This window comes from Grammomys surdaster, unplaced genomic scaffold, assembly GCF_004785775.1.
Source record: "Grammomys surdaster isolate TR1022 unplaced genomic scaffold, NIH_TR_1.0 126051, whole genome shotgun sequence".
NCBI classification, from domain to species: Eukaryota; Metazoa; Chordata; class Mammalia; order Rodentia; family Muridae; genus Grammomys; species Grammomys surdaster.
The window spans coordinates 5,241,207-5,265,052 of record NW_021620862.1 but is presented as its reverse complement, the minus strand read 5'-3'; the positions used below and the strand labels follow the sequence as shown (position 1 = coordinate 5,265,052).

General features: G+C 43.1%; 1 protein-coding gene across 1 annotated transcript in view; it reads right to left on the bottom strand.

Moving 5' to 3' along the window:
- Cnst (consortin, connexin sorting protein) overlaps window positions 1-23,846 on the bottom strand; it is an 80,575-nt gene that overhangs the window by 24,523 nt on the left and 32,206 nt on the right. The window contains exons 2-3 of the mRNA XM_028755275.1: window positions 20,391-20,820; window positions 6,370-6,551 (exon numbers count right to left, since the gene is read on the bottom strand). Of these exons, the coding sequence (XP_028611108.1) occupies window positions 6,370-6,551; window positions 20,391-20,769 (561 nt within the window). The 5' untranslated portion in view covers window positions 20,770-20,820. The remainder of the gene's footprint in view (window positions 1-6,369; window positions 6,552-20,390; window positions 20,821-23,846) is intronic.

The following is a 23,846-nucleotide window of genomic DNA, read 5'->3' as shown; positions in this document are numbered from 1 at the left end:
TCCTGTTTTAAAATAGTTATTTCGTTTTTAATCATGTGTATGACTGTGTGTGGGTGTATCCATGTGAGTGGAGGTGGCTGCAGAAGCCAGAGGCATCTGATTCCTTGGAGCTGCAGTTAGATGCAGCTGTGATCCACGTGGTGCAGGTGCTGGTAGCTGAACTCAGGTTCTCTGGAACTGCACTACATGCTCTGAACTGCTCAGCCATTTTTCCAGCCCTGTGCCTAGACCTATTTATTTTTGGCACAAGATTTCTTGTAGCACAGGCTTCCCCAAAATTCACTATATAGCCAAGGATGATTCTGAACTGCTGGTCTTTCTGCTTCTACTTTCTGAGTGCTAATTATAGGCCTGGTGTTGTACTGCTATTTTTAAAAAGACCAGGCTAGCTGATACAGTGCTTGGCCAGCATGCCCCCGGCTCTGAATCCAATCCCTAGAACCATAGACATAGCTTGGGGATGTATGTAACTCAGTGGCAGTGGGCTTCCCTAGTGTGTGTGTTTGTGGGGGGAGGGCAGTCATAACAACAACAACAACAACAACAACAACAACAACAACAAGGGAGATAGACCCAGGGTAAGTAAACTGTTAACAGTTTAACATGTGCAGTGCCACAAATATACAGAACTAGAGAGAGTCTGAGAGAGTCTGGTCTCAGGAGCTGATTCCAGAAAGGACTTTTCACTTAACAGTTTGATTCTAAAGGATCTTTAAACTAAAAAAAAAGAAAACAAGAAAAAAATCAGGCATGTACTTTAATCTCTGCTACTAAGGATAAGGCAAAAGAGTAGCTTGAACCCAGGAGTTCAGGGCCAGCCAGGACAAACTGAGCCCTGTCACAGACAGATACAATAAATAAATTAATTATTTAATTAATTAAGAATTTCTTCCATTTAAAAACTTCTGAACTCCACTTCGTCTCTGGCCCTCAGTCTCCCAGGTGCTTCCTCCCTGCAGCCCACCTGGCTTTGCAGTCATGTGCATGCGTGCTCACATTTATTTTCAACCCAGTGCTCACTAATCCAGCAGTACGTCACCAGATACAGGAACGTACAAAAGTGAGCACAATATCATTTTACACTTTAACATCGACACTTGAGTCCATATATCCAACTTTGCCAATCTTTCCTGGGCTGCTAGTGACCTTGAAACACTAGGGACAGATGGCCTCTGCCCTCTGCAGGAAGCTGCACGCCCTGCCTCGAGTGCTGTGTGGAGGTAAGGCCAGCCCCCAGGCCCACACCAAGAGATGTGAAATGCAGCCATACTTTATTTCCCACTGAATAACCCCTTTGCATAATTTTATCTGGTGCTGATGTTAAGTACTTATGTTCCCATAAGAGTTCAAAATTGTCTTTTCCCTAATAAGCAGCGACCTTTGCTGTGTATTTCTGTGGGATAGTAACATGGCTTTGAGAAACGGGACAGCCCCAATGCTGACACTGGAGAAATGCAGCAAACACGTAAAGAAATATCCATTCATGCTCTGTGTTCAACAACTTTATGGGCCCGGGAGGGAGCTGGTGGTACAGCACAGGCCTGATGGTTCAAGGCCTCGGGTTCAATACACAGCACAGGAAAATAAGTAAACACAAGGATAACTGTACTCTGAGGTGATTATCTTCGTACTGTGCGCCCTGTAATGCCACAAGGACAACCCAGTTCTGGGAGTTCTCACCAATGTTTATACTGAACTTTTCAGTTGAGTCGCTGAATTTTTATATAAGTAGGTGATTCTCATATTCTGGGTGTCTACATATATATTTTATTTTTATATTTGGGGAAAAAAACTTAAGACACTTTTTAAGACCTTCATAAGACAGTATTTATGACCAGACCAGTATGCTGAATTATTAACAAATTTTAGCATAACTGGCCATACTTAAACTATTCCACATAACTATTTTTTACATTACACTGCTATCACATCCATTATTTTCTATGTGTATCTGTGTGGGTGTATGACTGCTACGTGTGGCTATGAGAGGAACACTTGCTGGAGTCAGTTTTCTCTTTCACAGTGAGAGTTCCAGGGACTGGCTCAGGACTCCAGGCCTGATGACAAGCACCTCTGCAAACTGAGCCATCGCACCAGAGCTTACACACTCAGAATGGGTTCTACTGATTCCTCTAGGTTTTTAGTCTAAGATTTCATTTGTAGATCACTGTCTCTGCTTCCTAGGGACCTGCCATTACAAAGAACAAGAAGGTAGCTATTAAACTTATACCCAGCAGTGGAGAGGAGCAACAGTAGTCAGATCTCCCAGAAGAAACAGTGTGTGTAGAGAAAATTTTGAGCTTATATACTGATACGTTATGTATCAGTTTAAGTTAAAAAAACCAAATTATACATATTATGAAGATGATTAAATACTTTGTTATAGAATTTCAGTTTACTTTGCAAATTTTAAAAGAACTAAGTTGTTTCGAAGAGTCTGTGTTTATCAAATCATTCTACTATGTTACAGATATATTAAGATGAACTACTGGAAACTGCCAATCCTTGACCATATGTAAATCCTCTGATTGAGAAAGTCATGTAATGGTGTTACCAGTGGCATGCTGGGAAACCTTTCAGAGCTGGTTCTTGGGTGTTGGGGAAACTAAGGTCCACCATTTCTGTCATATCTAGTGTGGAGCTGCCAACATCTGGGGTATCACTCAGTATAATCACCCTGAGCTAGAAAAGGCAGGTTCCACTGTAGGGTAATGCCTTACAGAAACTGCTAGAAACCTTCGTATACAGACTTCTAGAGAAAACTAAACAGGGCTATACAGAATTCTTCTCCTGGACATGAAAATAAAATGCCTGCCCCTTTAAAGGTCACCTGCCTTGCCTTTTGTATTTGTGCCCCACTGCACACAGTTAGCTACTAACTGCTCCCACTCGAGAAGTGTTCATGGATTTCATTACTATTATATTATAAGATGGGGGTGGGGCTGCAGAAATGTAATTTTTTGTAAAATGTAAATATAAAGTCAGTTTTTATGTTTTCTGTGTCAGTTGTTGTTGTTATCTGAGCTAACCTTGAACTCACTATGTAGACCAGGCTGGCCTCAACCTTGCAGCAATCCTCCTGGGTCAGTGCTGAGATCACAGCTGCACACTGCCCCATCTGTGAGTTCTGAACCCATGAGGATAACAAAACCCATGGCTCAAAAGTAAATGCAGTTCTGGGTAAAAGGGAAAGGTCAGAACAGACAGACAGAATCTTCACCCTGTAAAAGTCCAGCAGGACAATGAAGAGAGTCTTGATGTCCCATTTATCTAAACTGGAAAAGCAGCCCAGCAGAGCAGATGGCTCATGGCTTTATGGGTAAACGACCTGATTGCATCATTTTCATCTTAAAAATGGTCAGAGCCACCCACATCCTCAAGAAACAAAGCTGTGCCTTCTACCTCACCTTCCCTAGTGTATGGGAGTGGATCACTGTGCACTGGGCTGCAGCCAGACTCTGCGACATTGTCTCATGCTGTAGCTCAGGTTGTCCTAGAACTCACTATGCAGCCCAGGCTGACCTTGAACTACCAAGATGCTCTTGTCTCAGCTTCTGACTACCCCAAACCCCCACCAGTTAATCATTTTGTAACCCTGCTTTGGTGGATACTTAGTATCCATCAGATGAATGAATGAACGAATCCCTTAGAAGATGGGGATGGGCGGAAATTGAGCCATCCAATGTCTCCCTCCTCTCTCTGAAGTCCCAGAAAGTCTCTGAAGTCACACCTAGTGAGTGAAATCAACCAACTGGAAGTTACTGGCTTCCTCAATCCCTTCCTCAACCCTTGGGAGGGGTTGGCAGGAAAGACTCTGAGGTTCTCTTGGCCACCTCAATAAGATGCCTGGATTTCTCCAGAAGGCCCAGAACCCTGCAGGGATAGAGACTTTGCTTACTTAATAGGACCTCCACCAACATTTGCATTCTTAAAGTTCTAGTACAATTACGTTTCCTTCCAATCATTATCACTAGCATAACCTAGGGATGTGGGAGGCCAGTGCTTTTCCTCCTCAGGAGGGGTGTGAGGGAGGAGTATTTTCCTCATGTTCAGAACTTGGGAACACTCAGGACTGAGTTTGCCATGTACTAAGCAAGGTCAGTCTTCCTAGAGGCAGGGAGCTTCCAGGGCAGCAGGGAGCTTTCAGTGCATGCCTGTAAGAAAGCGATAGCCTCTGGCACTTTGATCTATTTTTCAGTAGAAGCAAGCAACTGAAAAAAAGTTTAACCTATATTTTATTTTTGAAGTTCTTTCTGTCAATATTACAGACACCTTTGCTATTTTTTTTTTTTTGCTTGCTTTTTGAGACAGGGTGCCATGTAGCCCCTTCCAAGTGTTGGTGGTGTACACCACCACACTCAGCTAGTATGTGCTATTTCTTGATTTCTCTTTCCTCAATAAAGGATGAATTGCTAAGTTCTTTGCTGGTGGCCGTCCCAACCTTACAAACACACAGTCATTCTCTCACATGGTCATCTATTCCAGTTATTATTCTAAGACGGTGGGTAAATATCTTCTTTACCTTCTTATAAGCCAATTCATGCAGGACACTATTTCTTTGTCTGAAAAGAATTTTGTTTTTCTTGGAGCTGTTTGGGCCCACCTCAACCCCATTCCCCGGTGCAGGGGACTGGACATGTTCAGCTTACACTCTTCCCAGAAACCATATCCTCAATATAATTATATTAATTAAAAAAACAAAACTAGATGCCCTTGTACCTCCCTTTAATCCCAGCACACAGGAGCAGGCAAATCTCTGGAAGATTGAGGCCAGCCCATCTACACCACAAAGGAACATTCTCAGCTTACCTGGAGGGCCAAAGCTCCTGGAAAACACAGAGACAGATTGACTGATAGGAATCCAGGATTGAGAGACAACAGACACAGACCACACGGAGCATGGCAGGCCATGGTAAAGGAACACTGTGTGCAAACTCAACCCACTGTGTGAATGCAGCAAAGGCTGAAAGCCTTGGTGTAGGGGCAAGGATGGCAAGTTAGCAAGGCTGTAGCGGCCAAGCAGCAAGTCACGAGTTCAAGAGTCACACAGCGGATAACACAGATCTGTAAGTATATGCACCTTTTGCCTTGGTGCAAAAAGTATTATACTTAAAAAAAAAATTACTACTCTTTAACTACAAAGGTTGAAATGGGGAAATGAGATAGAAGAAAAATGAAGGGCCAGAAGTGTAGCTTGTTTGGCATTGTACTTGCTCACCCTGGGACTTGATCCCTAGACTCACATAAATTGGGTATGCTGGTTCATGCCTGTAATCAAATCATTGGTGGGAGGAGGCAGGAGGATCAGAAATTCAAGGCATCCTGAGTTACACAGACAGAATACATGAAACGCCATCTCAAAACCAAACCAAACCCAAAACAGAAAAGCTTTCTCTAGGACCAATTATTTTCATTGTAACCGCAGACAAAGTGCAAACCACAAATATTTAAAGTTTGCCCAAGGAATCTCATACATTAGAAGGCTTCCCACTGCTGTCCCGAAGGGCTCCCCTTTCCATGTTCTCTACCTTTCAATACACTGACCTAATCATCAGAAGAATTCTATTTCTAAAATCCAAGTTGTATTCCAGGTATCTGTGGTGTCACTCACCATGGCAAATACTCTCTCCCTGCTGCGAGCTCCTTGCCCTCATTTCACCTCTGTCCTTTTCCAGCCACACCTTTCACAGCTCAGTCACTACGCTGTGATAGGAAACTTTTAAGAATTTTAAAAATTTTATATGTATGGGGTTTACATGTATGCAACTCTTGCATGTCTGAGGCCTGCAGGGGCCAGAAGAAGGTGCTGGGATCCCCTGGAACTAGAGTTTCAGACAGTTGTGGGCTGCCCTGTGGATGCTGAGAGTTGAACAAAGGTCTTGTGGGAGAGCAGTAAGTGCTTTAACAGCTCCAGCACCTACTCATCCTGACCAACCCAGCTTAGGAGCTGCCTTCTTTTCTCTGTTGCTGACTGAGCAAAGCTAACTGCTTGTCTTGTGCAGCTGACCCTTAGACATGTCTACTCTGACATGTACAAAGCCCCATGCTCGGATCTGCACACTCGTGCCCTCCCCCCATGCCCTCTTTAGAACAGGCATTAGGAAGCCTTTGTTCCTTCAGTGGCCAGCAGGCCTCTTGGCACTCAGCTGGAGCTTACTAAACTCTTCCCATATTGATTTCTATTTGTACTTAGCTGAATCACTCAATAAAGGTGTTGGATACTTGACCAAATAACAAATCATCTAAGGCCAGGGTGTGTCCACCACCCAGAATATGCCAAATTTTCTACCAGCTATGCACTTAGGGTCAAGAGTGGGCGGGATGAGTCAACCGTGGAGAACCAGGTTTTAGGTGGGTGTGATGTCATACCTGGTGAAGGAAGAGGGGAAGAGCCCTAGAGTCCATCTGCTCCACCTCGCCTCGGATCATCGAGAAGAGTGGCTGTAGTGATGGCGCCTTGGGCGGGTCATTCCCTTTCATGCTGGCAGTCTCCTCCTCGCCAGCAGCCAGCAACTCTGCATCCAGTGTCTGCATTACAGGTAAGGCATCACCTATAGAAAGTGAAAAAAAAAAACAACCACATTAGGCGAGACCGAACTGACAATTGCATTCATGATACAATTTTCAAGTAAAAGTAACCCAGAAACAGCAAGTTGCTGTCCTCCTTCAGTGGATGATGCTTTGCTGTTGCTAGGAGCACTGATGCAACCATTTCTGCAGAACTCTCACGGAGGAGAAGGAAGAAGGGACTGAGGAGTCAAGGATTCACTCCACAAGCATGAGAACCCAAGTCAATGCCCAGAAGTCCTGTTAAAAAAAAAAGCTGGACATGGTAGCACACTCTGTTAATCCCAGTGCTGGAGGGTCAGACAGGTGAATTCCTAAGGCTTGCTACCAGCCAGCCTAGCCCTTGGTGAGGTACAGCCTGGGAAGAGACTATGTCTGAGGAAAACCAAAAGTGGTTGCTGCTTAGGGACTGACATCTACTGTTGTCTTCTGGCCTCAATATGAAGACACACACACAGACACATACACAGGCATACACACAGCATATCATAAAAGATAAACAAAGAAATATATGCAACTTACTGCCTGATCAAAAACTTGATTCGATTCTCCCAATAGAAAGGTACACTATACTCTTGAGGTTCTGGCTCAAATTAGAGGGCCCTGAACAGGAAGGTAAACATGTCACCCTGTGAGACAGCTAAACAAATGGAACCTCCTCAACGTTAGAGCTACTTGTAGGTCCCAGGAGACTGCGGGGACTCAGGTAGCAATGCTAACCCCAGTGAGGTGATTTCCCCAGAGAGAAAGCACTGCAAACTTCTGAGTTGTCACTGCTAAATGCTGAGTCCAGCCAAGGCCCATGAGATGCGCCCACATTTTCCACTTTAACTGTTATCAGCGCTAACCCCATCCTCCACCAGAACCGCAGTATTGATTCCAATGTTCATGTTCAAATCAAGTAAGCTACCGATCTCTGTGGCGACCATCATTCAGCTTGTCTGTCTCAAAGGGTCTTTCCTAGTAATAGAAGACAAGCAGCCCTTTCCTTCCTTTGGCCCAGACCCTCCCTGCCTTTCTCTGTCTACCAAATAAACCCAATACTTTTATAGACTAGTACACTCTTTATATCCCTAGGAAAATACTCCATACCTCTCTTAGTTGTTACACATTTTAAAAGCTGGAAGAGTCCTCATCCACTTCTACCTATTTATGTTCTACACACACACACACACACACACACACACACACACACACGCACCATGAACTGCAGAGATGAATCACCCACACCTATATCTTAGGTCTTAGGACAATGTTCTCTACTGAGACACAGTCCATAAGTCAAAGAGCTTTGGACAGGGAGGAGCCAGGGCCCTGCTGCAGCATTATTTCTCAGAGTGACCTTAGAAGTAGAATGCTACTCATCACAAATGGACATGAGTTCTCAAATCTTTCCTAGGTTTGATCAACTACAACAGTCACGATCCTCACAGAGACTTTGATGATTAAATAACACAACAAGTGCTGGCCTGGTGGTACACATTTGTAACCCTGGCAGTTGGCAAGCAGGAGGAGGAAGATCTGAAGTTCTGTGCCATCTTGAGCTACACACAGAATTTGAAGCCAGGTAATCTGTTACAAACAACAGCAGTACTGGAGAGCTAGATGTGGGAAAATTCCTGAGGCTTGCTGGCTAACTACTATAGGAAACCATTGAGCTCTGGGTTCAGTGAGAGACTATCCTCTTTAGGGTTGCAATTGTTATGATAAACACCAAGATTAAAAGCAACTTTGGGGGAGGGGTTTATTTGGCTTATACTACCACAGCACTGTTCATCATGGAAGGAAAGCAGGACAAGAACTCAACAGGGCAGGAATGTGGAAGCGGGAGTTGATGCAGAGGCCATGGAGGAATGCTGTTTACTGGCTTGCTCTTCATGTTTTTTGCTCAGCCTGCTTTCTTACAGAACCAAGGACCACCAGCCCAGGGATGCCATTACCAACAATAGGCTGGGCCCTCTCACATCAATCACTAATTAAGAGAATGCCCCAGTCTTGCCTACAGCCCCATCTTATGGAGGCATTTTGTCAATTAGGGTTTCTGGGGGCTGGAGAGATAGCTCAGCGGCTAAGAGCACTGACTGCTCTTCCAGAGGTCCTGAGTTCAAATCCCAGCAATTGCATGGTGGCTCACAACCATCCGTAATGAGATTGAATGCCCTCTTCTGGTGTGTCTGAAGACAGCTACAGTGTACTCATAAATAAAATAAATAAATTAAAAAAAAATTAGGGTTTCTGCCTCTCTGATGTCTCTAGCTTGTGTCAAGTTGGCATAAAACAAGCCAGCACAGAAACTCAGTCTCCAATCAATCAATCAATCAATCAAATATAAAATAATAAGGTGGACAAGCAATTGAAAACACCTGACATAGATGCCTGACCTCCCCAAATACAAAAAATTAACAATAACATTTTTTTAAAAAAGAAAGAAATATAAGGCAGTGGGACTTGTTTAATAGTATGAGGCCTGGGACCCCATTCCTTGCACAGCAAAAAAAGAAAAAGAGGAAGAGGAGGAGGAAGAAGAAGAGGGGGAGGAGGAAAAGGAAGATGAAAAGAGAAGGAAGAGGAGAAAAAGGAGGAGGAGGAAGAAGAGGAGGAAGAGGAGGAAGGGGAGGAGGAAAAGGAAGATGAAAAGAGGAGAAGAGGAAAAAAGGAGGAAGAAGAGGAGGAAGAGGAGGAGGAAGAAGAGGGGAGGAGGAAAAGGAAGAAGAAGAAGAGGAAGAGAAGAGGAAGAAAAGGAGGAGAAGGAGGAACACAAGGAGGAAGAAGAAGAAGAAGGAGGAGGAGAAGGAGAAAGAGAAAGATCGAAAACTTTTTTGCCCAAGAACCAGAGAAAAGACAATCTGGAAGCCAGACAGCCTGCTTCCAACATGTATTTCCTCTACTTCTGCCAAGTTACTTAAACTCTGACTCCCTAGCTTTGTTTTGGCTTCTCTGCAGCATGGGGAAAATAGAATCTACCTTCTAAGATCACTATCTCTAAATAAACTAGTGGATACAGGTGGAAAAAACAAGGTGTGTTCAGACCCTCACTGTCATGTAAAAGATCATTAAGACATAAAACTGCACACCCCACCTCCTTTTAAGAAAACCATTTGGAGGCAAACAGCAGTAAAGCTTATACCCCTAATGTACTGAGTAAGAGCTAAGCTGGGGCTGGAGAGGCTCAGTGGTTAAGAGCACTGACTGTTCTGAGTACTCATATAAATAAATAAATAAATAAATAAATAAATAAATAAATACATCTTTAAAAAAAAAAAAGAGCTAAGCTGGACACAGTGGCACTCTCTCGTGGCCTCAGCATTTCAAAACAGAGGCAGAAGAATCAGTTCCAGGTCGTCCTTTGTTGCATAGAAAATTTAAAGCCAGCTTAGACTAAGTAAAAGGCCCTTCCCCCACAAAAGCAAAATATAAGAATAAAAAATATCTTGCCATGGTGGAGTATTCCTTTAATCCTGGCATTAGGAAGGCAGAGGAAGGTGAATCTGTGAATTCCAGGCCAGACTAGTCTACAGACAGTTCTGGAACAGCCAGAGCTATACACAGAAACTCTGTCTCAAACAAACAAACAAACAAACATGAAACAAAACAAAAGACTAACAAAAAACACTTAAAAGAAGCATGTAGGATAGTTACAGACTTGGTTCAATGTTTACCAACACTGTTACTGTGAACATGGGTAGGCTTGTGTCCCCTGTATAGCAGTAACATGCAATTGCTTTCCAAGTTGGCTTCTTTTTTAGTCAGACACTCAAGTTTCCTTCACGTCTTCCCATGGCTTCATATATCATTTCTTCTCAGCACTGAATGGGCTTGTTTTAGTAGGGCAACAATTAAGAAGAGAAACACAGAGTAACAATAGACTCACAGACTAACAAGATGTGTACCTTTCTGTTGTACTAAATGACTTTATAATATAATAGCTACTTGAACATTCACAGTGTAATATGGAAGCTCAGTGGTTGTTCATGTATATTTCTAAGTAATTTTGATATTGTTACATTTGGCAACAATGCCCTATAAGTCTTATAAATGTTTCGCTTTAAGAAGGTTAATTATGTGTCATGAGTTATCACTAAAATTCTTTGTGGTACATAAAAAGTTCTCTTGTAAAAACACATTTATAGTTAAGTAAACAATAAAAACATGAACTGCCACATGCAATGTCCCCTTCACTATAAAGTCTCGTTGAATACAGAGATTGCTCTGTGTACTGTACATGAGTCTAGATGGTTAAAGAGAAACAAGAACCTCTATTTACCTTCCTTTTCAAAACCACGTGAGTTACAGTTAAAGAACCCACCAAACAAGGTGAGGATGCTATTTATACATTTTGCAGATGACAGGCAAACTCACAAGCCCTAATTTAACTTAACACCTGTCAACCTTATTAAGCTCTAAAAAAAGAGAACACAGTTCAACACTTGTCTGTTAAGGTTTCATTTAGCATTTATACTTGAATTTAGCAGAAGACTGAGAAGCAATTTTGTTTGATTTAAAAATTTGTAACAGCTTTGGGGCAAAGATCAGACAGTTTATCTTGACTGAGAAACATTTATCCAGTTCTGTGTCCCTGGCACATAACTGATCCATTCAACTTAGAACCTGACGGTGGCCAAGAAGCACTTTGCAGAGCCCAGGGATTATCTTCTAACAGCCTTTGTCTTGAAATGCCAGGACTGCACCCTGGTGTGCATGCCCCTTGTATCTGCCATCTGCGAGCTCAGCAGAGATGTGACTACTGGCTTATGGGCAGAGGAACTGTGTGACTGGATCATTTAAAGGCAGAAACCTGAGTGTGAGACATTATCCCAGACAGATGAGAACTGAAGGGTCTAGAAGGCAGCAATGACCAGGTAAGCATAGTACTGATAGAGCCCTAGAGTTAGGTTTTTCAAAGCAAAATGCAGGAGAGGCAGCCCCGCTCTCCCACGTCCCTTTTATCTGACTTGTCTCTGTTACCTGAAGAACTGACAAGGTGTTTGTCTCTGTGTCATCTAAGTAAGAGCCCCTCCAGGGCAGGAAAGTGGCAGATTCTGCTGAAAATTATTGTCAGGTGATCAGAAAGTCAGCTGACAACTTGTTGGGTCACAAAATGACATCTGAAGCCAGAGGGGGAAAGCCAGGAACAACGTCCTTCAAGAAAGCAGGGCATTTGAGAGTGCCCGTGTGATCGGCAAACTACAAGGGCAGTCTTCGTTGGGAAGGACAAATGCTTAGAGAAAGCACTGGGCTTTCACCTCCATGATCTGAGGCTCTGCAGCGGGCAGGAAGAGAAAGCTGAGGTAGAACCACAAACAGCCTGTTAGAGGAAAGCCCAGAGCTAAGCTGGAAAGGCCAGGAAAGGAACCCAAGCTGACCCAGTGAAATGCCACCCTCTACTTCCCAGAGTCTCTGCCATCACAGGGTTTACCACGTCCAATAACAAAGTCTTAACAGAGGCCTGTGTAAGGAAAGAAATAAAAAAGGATGGAAAGCGTTTCTGAGGGAGATAAACACCAGGCCTACCAAAGACAGTAAGTACCAGTTTTAAATACGCTCAGAGACCAGAGGAAGCAAAGAACAAAAACATACAGGAAACAGGAAAGCAAAGCAGTGGAAGACTAGGAAAGAGACAGAGTGAGAAAGGGAATGACCGTTTAATACACATGGATGTTCCGTTTGGCATGGCTTGAGTTTTGGATAGGCACCAGTGAAGACTATGCATTTTATGAATCTAATTATAGCTACTGAATGAACAGAACCACTTTGGGCAATGAGTGGTTAAGGGCAAATTTATGTTTTACAGTAATAAAAACAGTAAAAGAAAAAAATATGTTCAGCTCTGTGATTTTGCTACGATGCTCTGAGCTGCTGCATAACTTTTCTTCAAACTGCTACACCCCAGAATGCTGTGTCCATATCAGCCACAATCCTGCAGATGATCAGGTGTGAACATAACCATGGGGTCTATACAGTCCCCACCCTAGACTTTTCCCCCCACGCTTCTTCATTCCAACTTCTCACTGACGCCAGAAGATGGAATGTTCTCCATTTCATCACCGTCTAAACACATGGAAGCCATCTCTGCACCAGAACCTGCACTATCCAATAAAATAAATCTGAAACAGAGACAAAGTCCTTCCGGCCTGACCTGGGGTCAAAGGGATGCATTATGTAATTAGAGCATAATTATCACTTGCTCCAAGTTGCTGGGTTTCCTCCCATGCCCTTAGGCTACAGCCTCTGTCTTCAGAGGGGGTAGGGCACAAGCAGGACTGTGGTGATGAGGTTAGTCTGGGTCATGCTATACTATTAACACATGGTAACAAAGAAGGTGACACACACAGGCCCCAGGTCTGTCACCAGGCTTTATTTTAGGTAGCATCTTTTACTGTTTCTAAGATAGGATCTTGTCACCACACAGCCACAGCTGGTATGGGACTCACTGTGTAATCCAGGCTGGCCTTGAACTCAAGAGTGATCTCCTGCCTCCTCCTAAGTGCTGGGATTACAGGCATGAACCACCTGTCAGCTTTAGGTAGCAATTTAAAAATTACTGTTAATACCTGGATTGTTTTCAAGGACACACCTCTCATCTGCTAAATTCTCTCTTATAAACTACAGCCAGGGCAGACTCTGGATGGCAGCACCACACCTCCAAGAGAATCCTCTAATTCTCTGCTGGTCAATGTCACAGAGGGCACTTTCCCTGAGCAAAAGTCGAAAGACTTTTTATAACTTGTTTTCTTGCTGGGCACTTACAGAGGATGGCCTTAACTGACAGTTTTTATAAATCACAGTGAGTGGCAGCCTGGATCTACCTCAGTATCAAGTACCGCTTCCTTCAGACAGGCTTGTCTTGAACTTAAAGATCTTATTTACTTTTTCCTTTCAAATACAGGGCTCTTTAAATCAGATGCATTATCCTAAATTCAGTGTTCAGTATTTACAGCTATGCTGTGGATTTAAAAAGCATTTTGAATGAACAAAATGAACATTATGAAAACTTGAAGGGGATTTGACAAATGCTTGTCACTAAGAGCACTCTTAGACCAGTCTCTCTGTCCTTAACCCTGAAGGTTTCCGAGCAGGTGACCGCCTGCAGCCGCACCCACACCACCACTGTGCTCCCTGCTACTTCCTCCAGTTCTGTTCCTTTCCAGGGCTTGCTGCAGGCTATTATCATTTTGTATTCATGGCACTCTTAGTACACATAAATATTGCCAGGAATTAAACTCTAAATTATGTAGAACATGCCAATTAGCACCAATGTTGGGAATCTCTAATTTTCCTCTTAGATGTTTGATTAGCTGTTCTGCATTCTAATAGGTCTTATTAAAATCTAAAAATATGCAAGGGGTTTGCCCAAGCATGCAATTAGTTATTCAAATTTATAAACCTTAAATTAATAAAAACTCTTAAACTTCTTGGCCATAAACAACTCAAGTACCAAAGTTTCATATGAAATTAATAGAGCTTTCTATTCTGACCCAGACCTGGTTAATATCAAAATGGCTAAGTCCACCAGGTTATCATGGCCATCTGGTTCCAGGAACACAACATTCGCTAGCCTTCAACTACAAAACTTTTCATGGTTGTCCGGGATACATAGAGGTGAACAAGACTCTCCAAATTAAGTTACCTTCCAAGGAAGTATATAAACAGGAAATGATGTAAGTAAAAGCTCTTGCTGTGCAAACCTGGAGACCTGAGTCCAATCCCCAGACTCCATGTAAAAGTCAAGGGACAGAAGCAAAGACACAAAGTCCTCTGACCTCCATACGGTACCCTCTGCACTCAAATCAGGGAATTGGCAAGGGTATTTAATGAGTAATTCTCTCTCTCAACAAAGACACAGGCACACGTTCAAATTTGGAAACTTAAAAATAGTTTGTGGAAAGAAGGAGAGACTTAAAATTTCCTCAAAAGGATTTCCCCTGTTTTAATCTATAATTCTCTTAAATCTCCTGACAACAGATTATCTTTGGAAGAACAGAATCAGATGAGAAAGGAAGATTTAGAAAGCCAGAAGTTAAGTGTGAAGAAAAACAAAGAGAAACACACGTAACAGCACTTTATACGTTCCCATACAACATGGTACAAACTGTCCTTTAGCAGGGAACTTTACACTTCATGGAGCTATGGACTACATACCTACCTTAATAATTCTTTTCAAAAATTGTTTTGCTGAGATGTAATTTACATGGTTTACAATTCACCTCTTGAAGTATAGAATTCAACTACTTTACTATCTAGAGTGTTGTCTATGTAGACAGTCCATATTTGTGGCTTCTTTCATTAAGAATAATTAATGCTTTCAAGCTTCATCTTGTGGCTTTTATAAGTACTTTGTTGTTGTTATTATTATTATTATTATTATTATATTTTTTCGACAGGGTTTCTCTGTGTAGCCCTGGCTGTCCTGGAACTCACTCTGTAGACAAGGCTGTCCTTGAACTCAGAAATCTACCTGCCTCTGCCTCCCAAGTGCTGGGATTAAAGGTGTGTGCCACCACTGCCGAGCTTTGTACTTAATTTTTTACTGCCGAATAATAATCTATTGTATACATGTACTTTGATTTGTGTGGCTCTTTCCGATGTTCATTTGTGTGCTTTTTTTTTAACAATAGAGTCAGGTATACAGAGTAACCAAACGCAGTTCCATCCTATGGGGTGAGGATGCTTGGAAGCGATTACCTTAAACAAAGATAAAACATGAACCCTTTGTGGGGCTCATGATCCAGTAAAAGTCTCGAGTGAAAAAAAGAAGACTACTTAGAAAAACCCCTTAACATAGTAAAGTTTAGTTGTAGCACTGAAGGACCAAGAAGAACAGACACAGTGATCCACACCTACAATCAATACCAGTAGCTGCAAGGCTGAGCCAGGAGGATTACCATGAATCTGGGCTACGTGCTGAGATGGTGTGGGATAACCAGCAAGAGAGCTCAGTGGATAAAGGCGCTTGCAGCCAGACCTCCGATCTCCCACATGGTGGGAAGAGAGAACCAATCCATCCCATGAACCTTGTCATCGTACATGCACACGGACAAACACAGATTGCATAATATAAACAAGTAAAAATGAAAAGCAACAAAATCTGAGAATCCAAATGAACACACTGTTCCATTAAGTTGACATTAAGTGAATCCTCTAAAAACAGTAACTAGATACTCTTAAGTATACCCCTAAAATATCTGCTTATCTTGACATGTTTATGTATATCTATTTTTATATATAATTGCATAAATACATAAGTTTGAAGGTATAAATTTCTTCATTTTTCTTATTTTCGAGATCTCATGAAATATCAATTTACTGGCACTGAAAGTAGTTTGTGGCAGAATCAGAAAAGCTGCACTGACAACTCGCTTAGATGATGGTTTTTGAGAGGTTTTGAGAGAGGTTTCTCTGCATGGCCCTGGCTGTCCTGGAACTCACTCTGTAGACCAGGCTGGCCTCAAATTCTCAGAGATCAGTGTTTCTCTGCCTCTGCATCTCACATGCTAGGATTAAAGCTGTGTAGTGCCACCACTGCCACCACCACCAGCTGCAGACACTGTATTTTAGAAGCATCCCTGAAATCATGACCCAGTGACTAGAGAAGGGACACACCTAGATCTCTGTCAGTGCAGATTCCCAGCATCCCTCACATGGACACTGCAGACACCCCTTCACCTTTTCCCTCGTGACTGCCCTTCATCACCCTGGCTTGTTTGGCACTCACTGTGCCTCCCATAGTTACTGTCATGTTCAAGCCTGTTGGGAAGGTCTGAACTGGTTATTGAAGTACAACATATCTGTGATCTGGGCCTCGTCAATCTCTGGCACACTGTCTGCTATTTCCCCTCCACTGTCCTCAGCTGAAGCAAATATGGAGACTCACTAACACATAGGACACTCTCTCCTTGCTCTGGGGGCTACTCTGACATATTTCATCTTTCTCCTCATCTCCTTTCTTGGCCTGCACATGTCCTGTCTCAGCTTAGACATCAATTCCTCTTGGACGCTTTCACGGCCCTCCCTGGACACTGCATGGTTAATCCTGTCAGAGCTTCCTTTGTTAGAGTACCTGTTGTTAACACCTGACATGAGAAACAGAAAGGCAGGTTCACTAGCAGTTGAAGAGTAGATGGTACATAACACTCAAATACCTACTGACTAAGTGGTCCTCTGTGGTTCTACAAATTGATGTAATGACAGGATTTATAAAGTACAGAATTTTCCTGTTATGTAAAGTCATTGTGCTTTAGTTAAAATATTTTCAGGATGGGCAGAATAAAGGCTCCAAAAAATGATTATGTCTAATTCCATGAATCTATACATTACCTTATGTCAAAGAAGAACTGAAGGAGCAGACAGATCTAAGGCTGCTCATCAGTGGTCTTTAACAGGGAGGTTATGCTGGATTGCCACCTGCGAGACCATGAGGGCCCTTCAATACAGAAGAAGGCGGCAGAGTCAAAGTAGCATGTGTGAGGACTCTACAAGCCTTTGCTGGCTGCAATGATGGAAGACAGGAGCCATACACTGGACTAGAAGCTAGAAAGACAGAGAAACTGTCTAGAGTCTAGAAACATCCTTAAGAATCCCTACAGAGAACACAGTTGACTGACAGCCTCACTTTAGCCCAGAGAGCAAGGGCAGACTCCTGACCTATAGAACTATATGTTAGATACTATGTGCTGTTTTGAACCTCTAAAGTTGGGGAAATTTACTAGGGGATCATGGTAATTTTTTGGGGGGGGGGGCTGGAGCCAAGGCTGATGGGTAAAGTGGCTGTCGCACAAGCATGAGGACCAGAGTTTGGATCCCCAGGATCCAGATGTGACTTTACATGAATCTGGAAGATAGTTAGAAAAGTTTGTCTTTATGGTCAAAGTTGGACACGTACGATGCAGTTGGGAGCTCATCTCTTATGGCATCACCAGTTGTTATTTTAGATTGAGTAACATGCCAGTGGGTCCCTTCTACCAACAGTAAACATAGGATGAGGTCCTAGGTCCAATTATCTGTACCACCCAAAAGTATATTACATGTAATATATAATAAAAACATGTATTATATATGTAGACATACACACAGGCACACACACTCAAGACTTAAGAGAAGTACGGACAAAAGATCTAAGGCAGCTAAGACACAGTCAGATTAATTTGTTACTTCTGAACTCTCTAAGACCTGTCACCCAGAAGAATGCTCTGGCACAGTGAACACAAGAACTCATAAACACTTGTTTTTTGGCTACTTTATGCACAGGACTGTTGTCCTCAGGACAATGCTCAGGATATGCAGTATCAGCTTCCTTGTGATAAGCAAAGACATGAAGGAACTGAGTTCCTGATCTCAGATCACAAGGGGAGCAGCAGCAGGCAGAGCACAGCTTCAAACCCAGAGCTCTCCCTACCAACCACCCGACTCCAGGCTGCATACCCGTTTCCAGGTTTTGTCTTCCTCCAGCTCCCAGCCCTCCTGGTCTTAGACCAGCTGGATTTGTAGAAAGGGTGGAAGCAAAAGTGGACAGGGTGCTGAAAGTAGGGGTGGGGTCAGTTTAAAGGAGTCTCCCACATGCTCTCTACTTCTGGTCCTGGGTATCTCCTGCACTGTGTTGTCTAATGCTTAGATGCCATGGTGACTAGCACTGAGCAAACACCAAATGTTGTTATGGCAATCTTTAGACACTTCATCTGAACTTGTCTGTTAAGTCATACAAAATTTATGAGCATTGATTGCCAGAGGCTGAGGACAGGAGGACTGGGGAGTGACTGCTAATGGGTTCATAGTTTTGTTTTTTTATAGGGGATCCAATGTTGTATAGCTCTGTGGCTATAATAAAATCACTGTGCCATAGGCTTCAAAAGGCAAACTTTATGGTTTGTAAATTATATCTCCATTTTTAACAACTTGCTATTATAAAGAAACCAGACATTAACAAATGTTGGCAAAGGGACAGAGAAACTGTATCTCACCCTTATTTTAGTAGAGAGAAACTGGTGGAACCTCATTGGAAGACAGCTCACCAGTTAAACTCATATTACTTATCATGAAAAACCATCTCCCACTGATAAGTGATAGAAATGAAAGCACGTTCACAGAGGCATCACTCATAGCAGCCAAAATCCAAATGCTTATCAGTGCGCAGGCAAGTACCCAAGAATCGTGCTACTTCCATGCAATGGAGCATTTCTTGGCCATAGAAAGAAAGGGACTGCAAATAGCTTACAGCCAGAGTGAACCAGGAAAATGTGTTACATGAAAGAACCCAGCCAAAAAACCATCTATGTGATTCTACTGACAATCACAGTGTCCAGAGAGGACAAATCTATAGAGAGAAAACAAGATCAGTAACTGCCCACAAGAGGGGTGCTCCGAGAAACCGGCTGCTAACAGGTGTGGGGCTCACTGGGGGGGTCTCTGGTTTTGAATGGCTAGTCCTGTAGTCAGCTGACCTGGAGCTCACTCTGTAGCCACCAGCCCCCACATGCCGGGATTACAGGTGTGAGCCATCACTCCCAGATAGGTTTCAGTTCTTATAGGCAGCAAGGTCAGCCTGGGGAGACAGGCGATGTGCCTTGAAGGACAGCTTATACAATAAATCTAATGCACACGGCGGTGCATAGACCATGTTTACTGTCAGCTCTTTTACGATATAGTCACACCCCGTAACACAGGTTATCTATTTTAAGTCAACATGGAAAAGACAAAGGAACATGAACAGCCAAGTTATGAGTTATCTTTACTGGAGCCAAAGTATGAGTTACTTCATTAACTAAGGGATAATTAACATCCTACATGAGTGCATGTTTGTAGACATGTGTGTACAGGTACATGTGTGCAGGTATGTGCATGCAGAGGTTGGTAGATTAAAGCTGGGTGTTTTCCTCAATTACTCTCCATTTCATTTACAGAGGCAGGGTCTCCTACCGAACCTGGAGCTTGCTAGTTCAGCTGCTCCAAGTAGCCAGCTTGCCCCTCCTTTACCCAATAGTTCTGGGGTATGTGCAGGCCTCCAGGCCAGCCTGATATTGTGTGGGTGCAAGGGTCTGAACTCTGGTTCTTGGGTTTGTGCAGCAAGGCCTTACTGCATCTACTGAGCCAGGTCCAAGCACCATAGTTATATAGTTGCCTCTAAATTTTAAATCTACAAATGAAAACCAGGGTATAGAGTGACAACATTTCTTATCAGCCAGAGTACAAGCGAGCGGGAGAGCAGGAGAACAGAAGGGAGGAAGACACACTGGCTTAATTCACTGGGCCTCCTGCAAGCACTGCTGGCCGGGGGTAAAGAGTGGTCTAGTAAGGACTTCCAGCCAATAGCATGCCAGAACCGTCTAGGCCAGTATGCCTCTGACAAAGCAACAATCACAAAATCAAACAGACAAACAAAACCCACCACTGATAGCCTTTCCCCATGGGTGCCTGATGATTCAGACGCAGAACTCCAGAGCTGCATTTTACCTGACAAACTACATTCTGAAGAAAAATCTGAAATACTTTGTAACCAAAGATATGCAGCTATTAAAACCAGGTGCCTTACGCCACACTGGTACATGTGGTATTAGTTCACCTGCCGAGTGAGGCAGAAAGATCCTACAGGAAACTGTATGAGCCCAGACCATCCCAGGTCAGAAAGCAAAGCCATGGTGACGCAGAAGGAAAGCGTAAGGGCAGCAGACTAAATACTTCATAATTCCTCTACAGACTGTGACTCTGCGGGGCAAAAGCTCAAGAAGCACAGAGCGGGACCTCCAGGCGCTGCTGCAGAACAACACTAGAAGAGCAGCAAGTAGAAATGTTTATTTTTGTTAAAGGAGAGCAAAGAAACGGGGAGGGCTCACCTGGAGGCGTGCTCCTAGGAGTGCCCTTTTTGGCCTTTGGACTTCTTTTTCCAGGTAGCTTTTTGTCCTGTCCCAAAACAGGCGGGTCATCTTTGGGGCCTTCGTTTGGAGTATTTTCTGAGTTCTCTGTGGGGGTTGCCTCACAGCTAGAAGGGAAGCTTTCGTTATTGTTGAGACTGTCCTGTTCAGACACCGTGGCTCTTCCCATGGCGCCGTCACTGGTGGTCAGACACGCAGGTCCGTCTCCGGCAAGCTGATTTTCATTTTCATCTGAGATAGAAGGCAAGCGTGTCACTCTCCTTTCCATGCTGTCCCCCGGATGACATCCATCTTGTGGCTCTATCTGCAGACTGTATGTAGGAGAGTCGCTGTCATCCATTAGCGCATCTTTTGTGGAAATGTTTAACGTCTCATCAAACTCCTTCTATGCCTATAAAGACAAAGGAATTATTTAAGGCTACTTCATTCTCTAACCTCTGGAAACTTGTGGCTTTCAGTTTCCCACTTTCCATTTCACTGGAGTTAGGAAAGGAACAAACTCCATTCCTCCCTCTTTTTCACCTGCCACCTCACCCAAATCTCACTCAGCTCTACATCAGCATGCTGGCTTCGCAGTCGCCGTCCTGTGCAGGACACTCCACTAAGCCAGAGTTCAAAGGCTGCCTGCACACTGCCCTTCCTAGGTGCTCTGGGTGGTTCCCAGTGGGCATCAGACTGGGGCTGCTGACTTGAGGAAAGACATTCTTGGCTATGCAAGCTATCTACTAATCATCAATTTTAATCAATCACTCATGATATCACTGCATGCTTGCCAGAAAAGTAAGAGCTAGCTGTGGAAGTATTCCTTTGACTAACATTTACAAATGAAAACACCGGAAGTCATACTATTTATGTATTTATAGAAAGGCACATGGAGGAAAGTCAAACAGAACATTTTAGTCTGTGGTTTCACTACACCTTCATCTTCTAAGAACAAGCACTGAGGACAGAGGAAGCAAACCTCACGTCTGCCAGCAAAATCATTTTAAAAAGAAAGGGTGGCTGGAGAGACAGCTTGGTGATTAAGAGCCTTAGCTGCTCTTCCAGAGGACCCGGGTTCAATTCCCAGCACCTACACAGCAACTCACAACTATCTGTAATTCTAATTCCTGGGGATCTGACACCCTCAAACAGATATACATGCAGGTGAAACACCAATGCACAGAAAAAAAAATTCCTAATTTGCACTGGAAAGGTGGCTCAGCAGTTAAGAGCACTGACTGCTCTTCCAGAGGTTCTGAGTTCAATTCCCAGCAACTACATGGTGGCTCACAACCATCTGTGATGGGATCTGATGCCCTCTTCTGGTATGTCTGAAGACAGATACGGTGTACTCATATAAGTAAAATAAATAAATCTTTAAAAAGGGAGAGTGGTAATAATTAACTCTAGGCTATTTAAATACCTACAAAAGTGCCTGTAGGTCCCATGTACTTGGGTAGTTGAGGCAGGAGAATTATTTGAACATAAGGGTCTGAGGTCAGCCTGGATAACAAGAGAACAGCAGTCAAAACACAAGCCAAACAGATCTATAAAAGATCAAAATCCCTTTATCAGCCATTTAAAACATCTTATCATTCAAAGGTACACTTTAAGAAAAGTGCGCCAGCCAATGCTTGCCTAGCATTAGTTCTGGGTCTGAGTCAACTATTTCAGGAATTCTAGAACAAAACAACAACAACAATCCTATAATGACCTTAAAATATTGTAAATAAAAATAAAAATTTAAAAATCACCTAAAAAAATCTACAGATGGGTAAGCTGAAATTCTTCTTTAAAGAATATCTAAATGGGGACTGTAGAGATAGCCCTGGGGTTAAGAGCATGCTGTAGCCTTGCAGAGGACCCAGGTTCAATCCCTGACACCCACATGGTAGTTCACAAATATCTGTATCTCCAGTTCTAGGAGATCCTATACTTTCTCCTGAACTCTGCAGGCACCAGACACAGAATGTGGCATGCATCCACACAGGCAATCCACACATAAAATGAAAATAATAAAAATAAAATCTTAGAAAAATAACAAAGGGCACATAAATAAGGTGCATTCCTCTTTAAAGTACACAAACAAGGCTGTGGGGTGTAGCTCAGCTGACAGCTCTTGCCTGGTGTGCAAGGAGCTGTGGGTTTGATCCCTAGTGCCATAGAGACTGGACACAGTAGCACAGGCCTGACTTCCTGGGATGTGGGAGGCAGAGGGAGGGAAATCAGCAATAAAACGCCCTTGCTCACAATGGAGCAAGTCTGGGATACATGAAACCTATCTCAGAAAATAGATATACACAAATATATCATACACACACACACACACACACACACACACACGTAACACTTACATATGTAAAAAAGTCTACAATATTAATCCTATAAAATGCACTATATATTTGTGACCTATTTTGCAACTGACATATTATTTCATACATAAGGTCATTCTTAGAAAAACATAAAAATGTCTAAATCTGGCTGGTGTCATTTTCCTTAAAACATGCACCGTATCTCTACTGACTTTATTTCTGGGTTGTGTTTTGTTTTGTTTTGTTTTGTTGAGATAGGGTCTCTCTAGATAGATAGCCCTGGCTATCCTAGAACTCACTATGTAGATCAAGCTTGGCCTTCAACTCACAAAGATCTGCCTGACTCTGAGTGCTCGGATTAAAAGAGTGTGCCACCATCACCCAGCTTATATTTCTGCTTGTATTTCTACTTTAAATAACTTCAGCTGCTTTCTAATTTAGACCTTGAGGAGGTACTGCAGCCTGTGTATACTACAAGTACAGTATTTTATCTTCTAACCATAGAGACCCAGAGGCCACACACCAAAGGAACCTAGGACAGCAGAAACAGAAGCAGCTGAGAGAGCCCAGCAGTCATCACACGCCATAGTGTGGCATCCACTTCATATATCTGACCTCGGGTATTCAAAACAAGACCAGACTGGAGGTGCACACATTGTTTGAAATGGAGAAAGAAAACAACTAAGGTCATAATCCTGGGACAGGAGCAGAGCTGGACCCAGAACTCTGTGTTCCAAGGTTCAGGTCCTAAGCAGTTCAGTACAATGGCTGAGGACAGAGGCACATCTTCCTTGCCATTTTCCAAGTGGTGTGAGAAACATTAGGCAAGTTCCATAGCAACTACACTGCCCATTTTCCTCATCTGTATGACTGCAGGACTGTTGAGTACCACCTGTCTCGAGTGGTTGAGTTTTTGTTTCGTTTTGGTGATGTCAGGAATTAACCCAGGACTTCCACAGGAGAGTGTTCAGTGCTGAGCTGCAGCTCCTAAGCATTTTTTACTTCACACTCTAGTGTGTGTGTGTGTGTCTGTGTCTGTGTGTGCATGTGCAGGTGCATGCATGCTGGCCTGCCTATTTCTCTGTATGGGCTTGTATGTGCCCAAACATATCATAACATATGA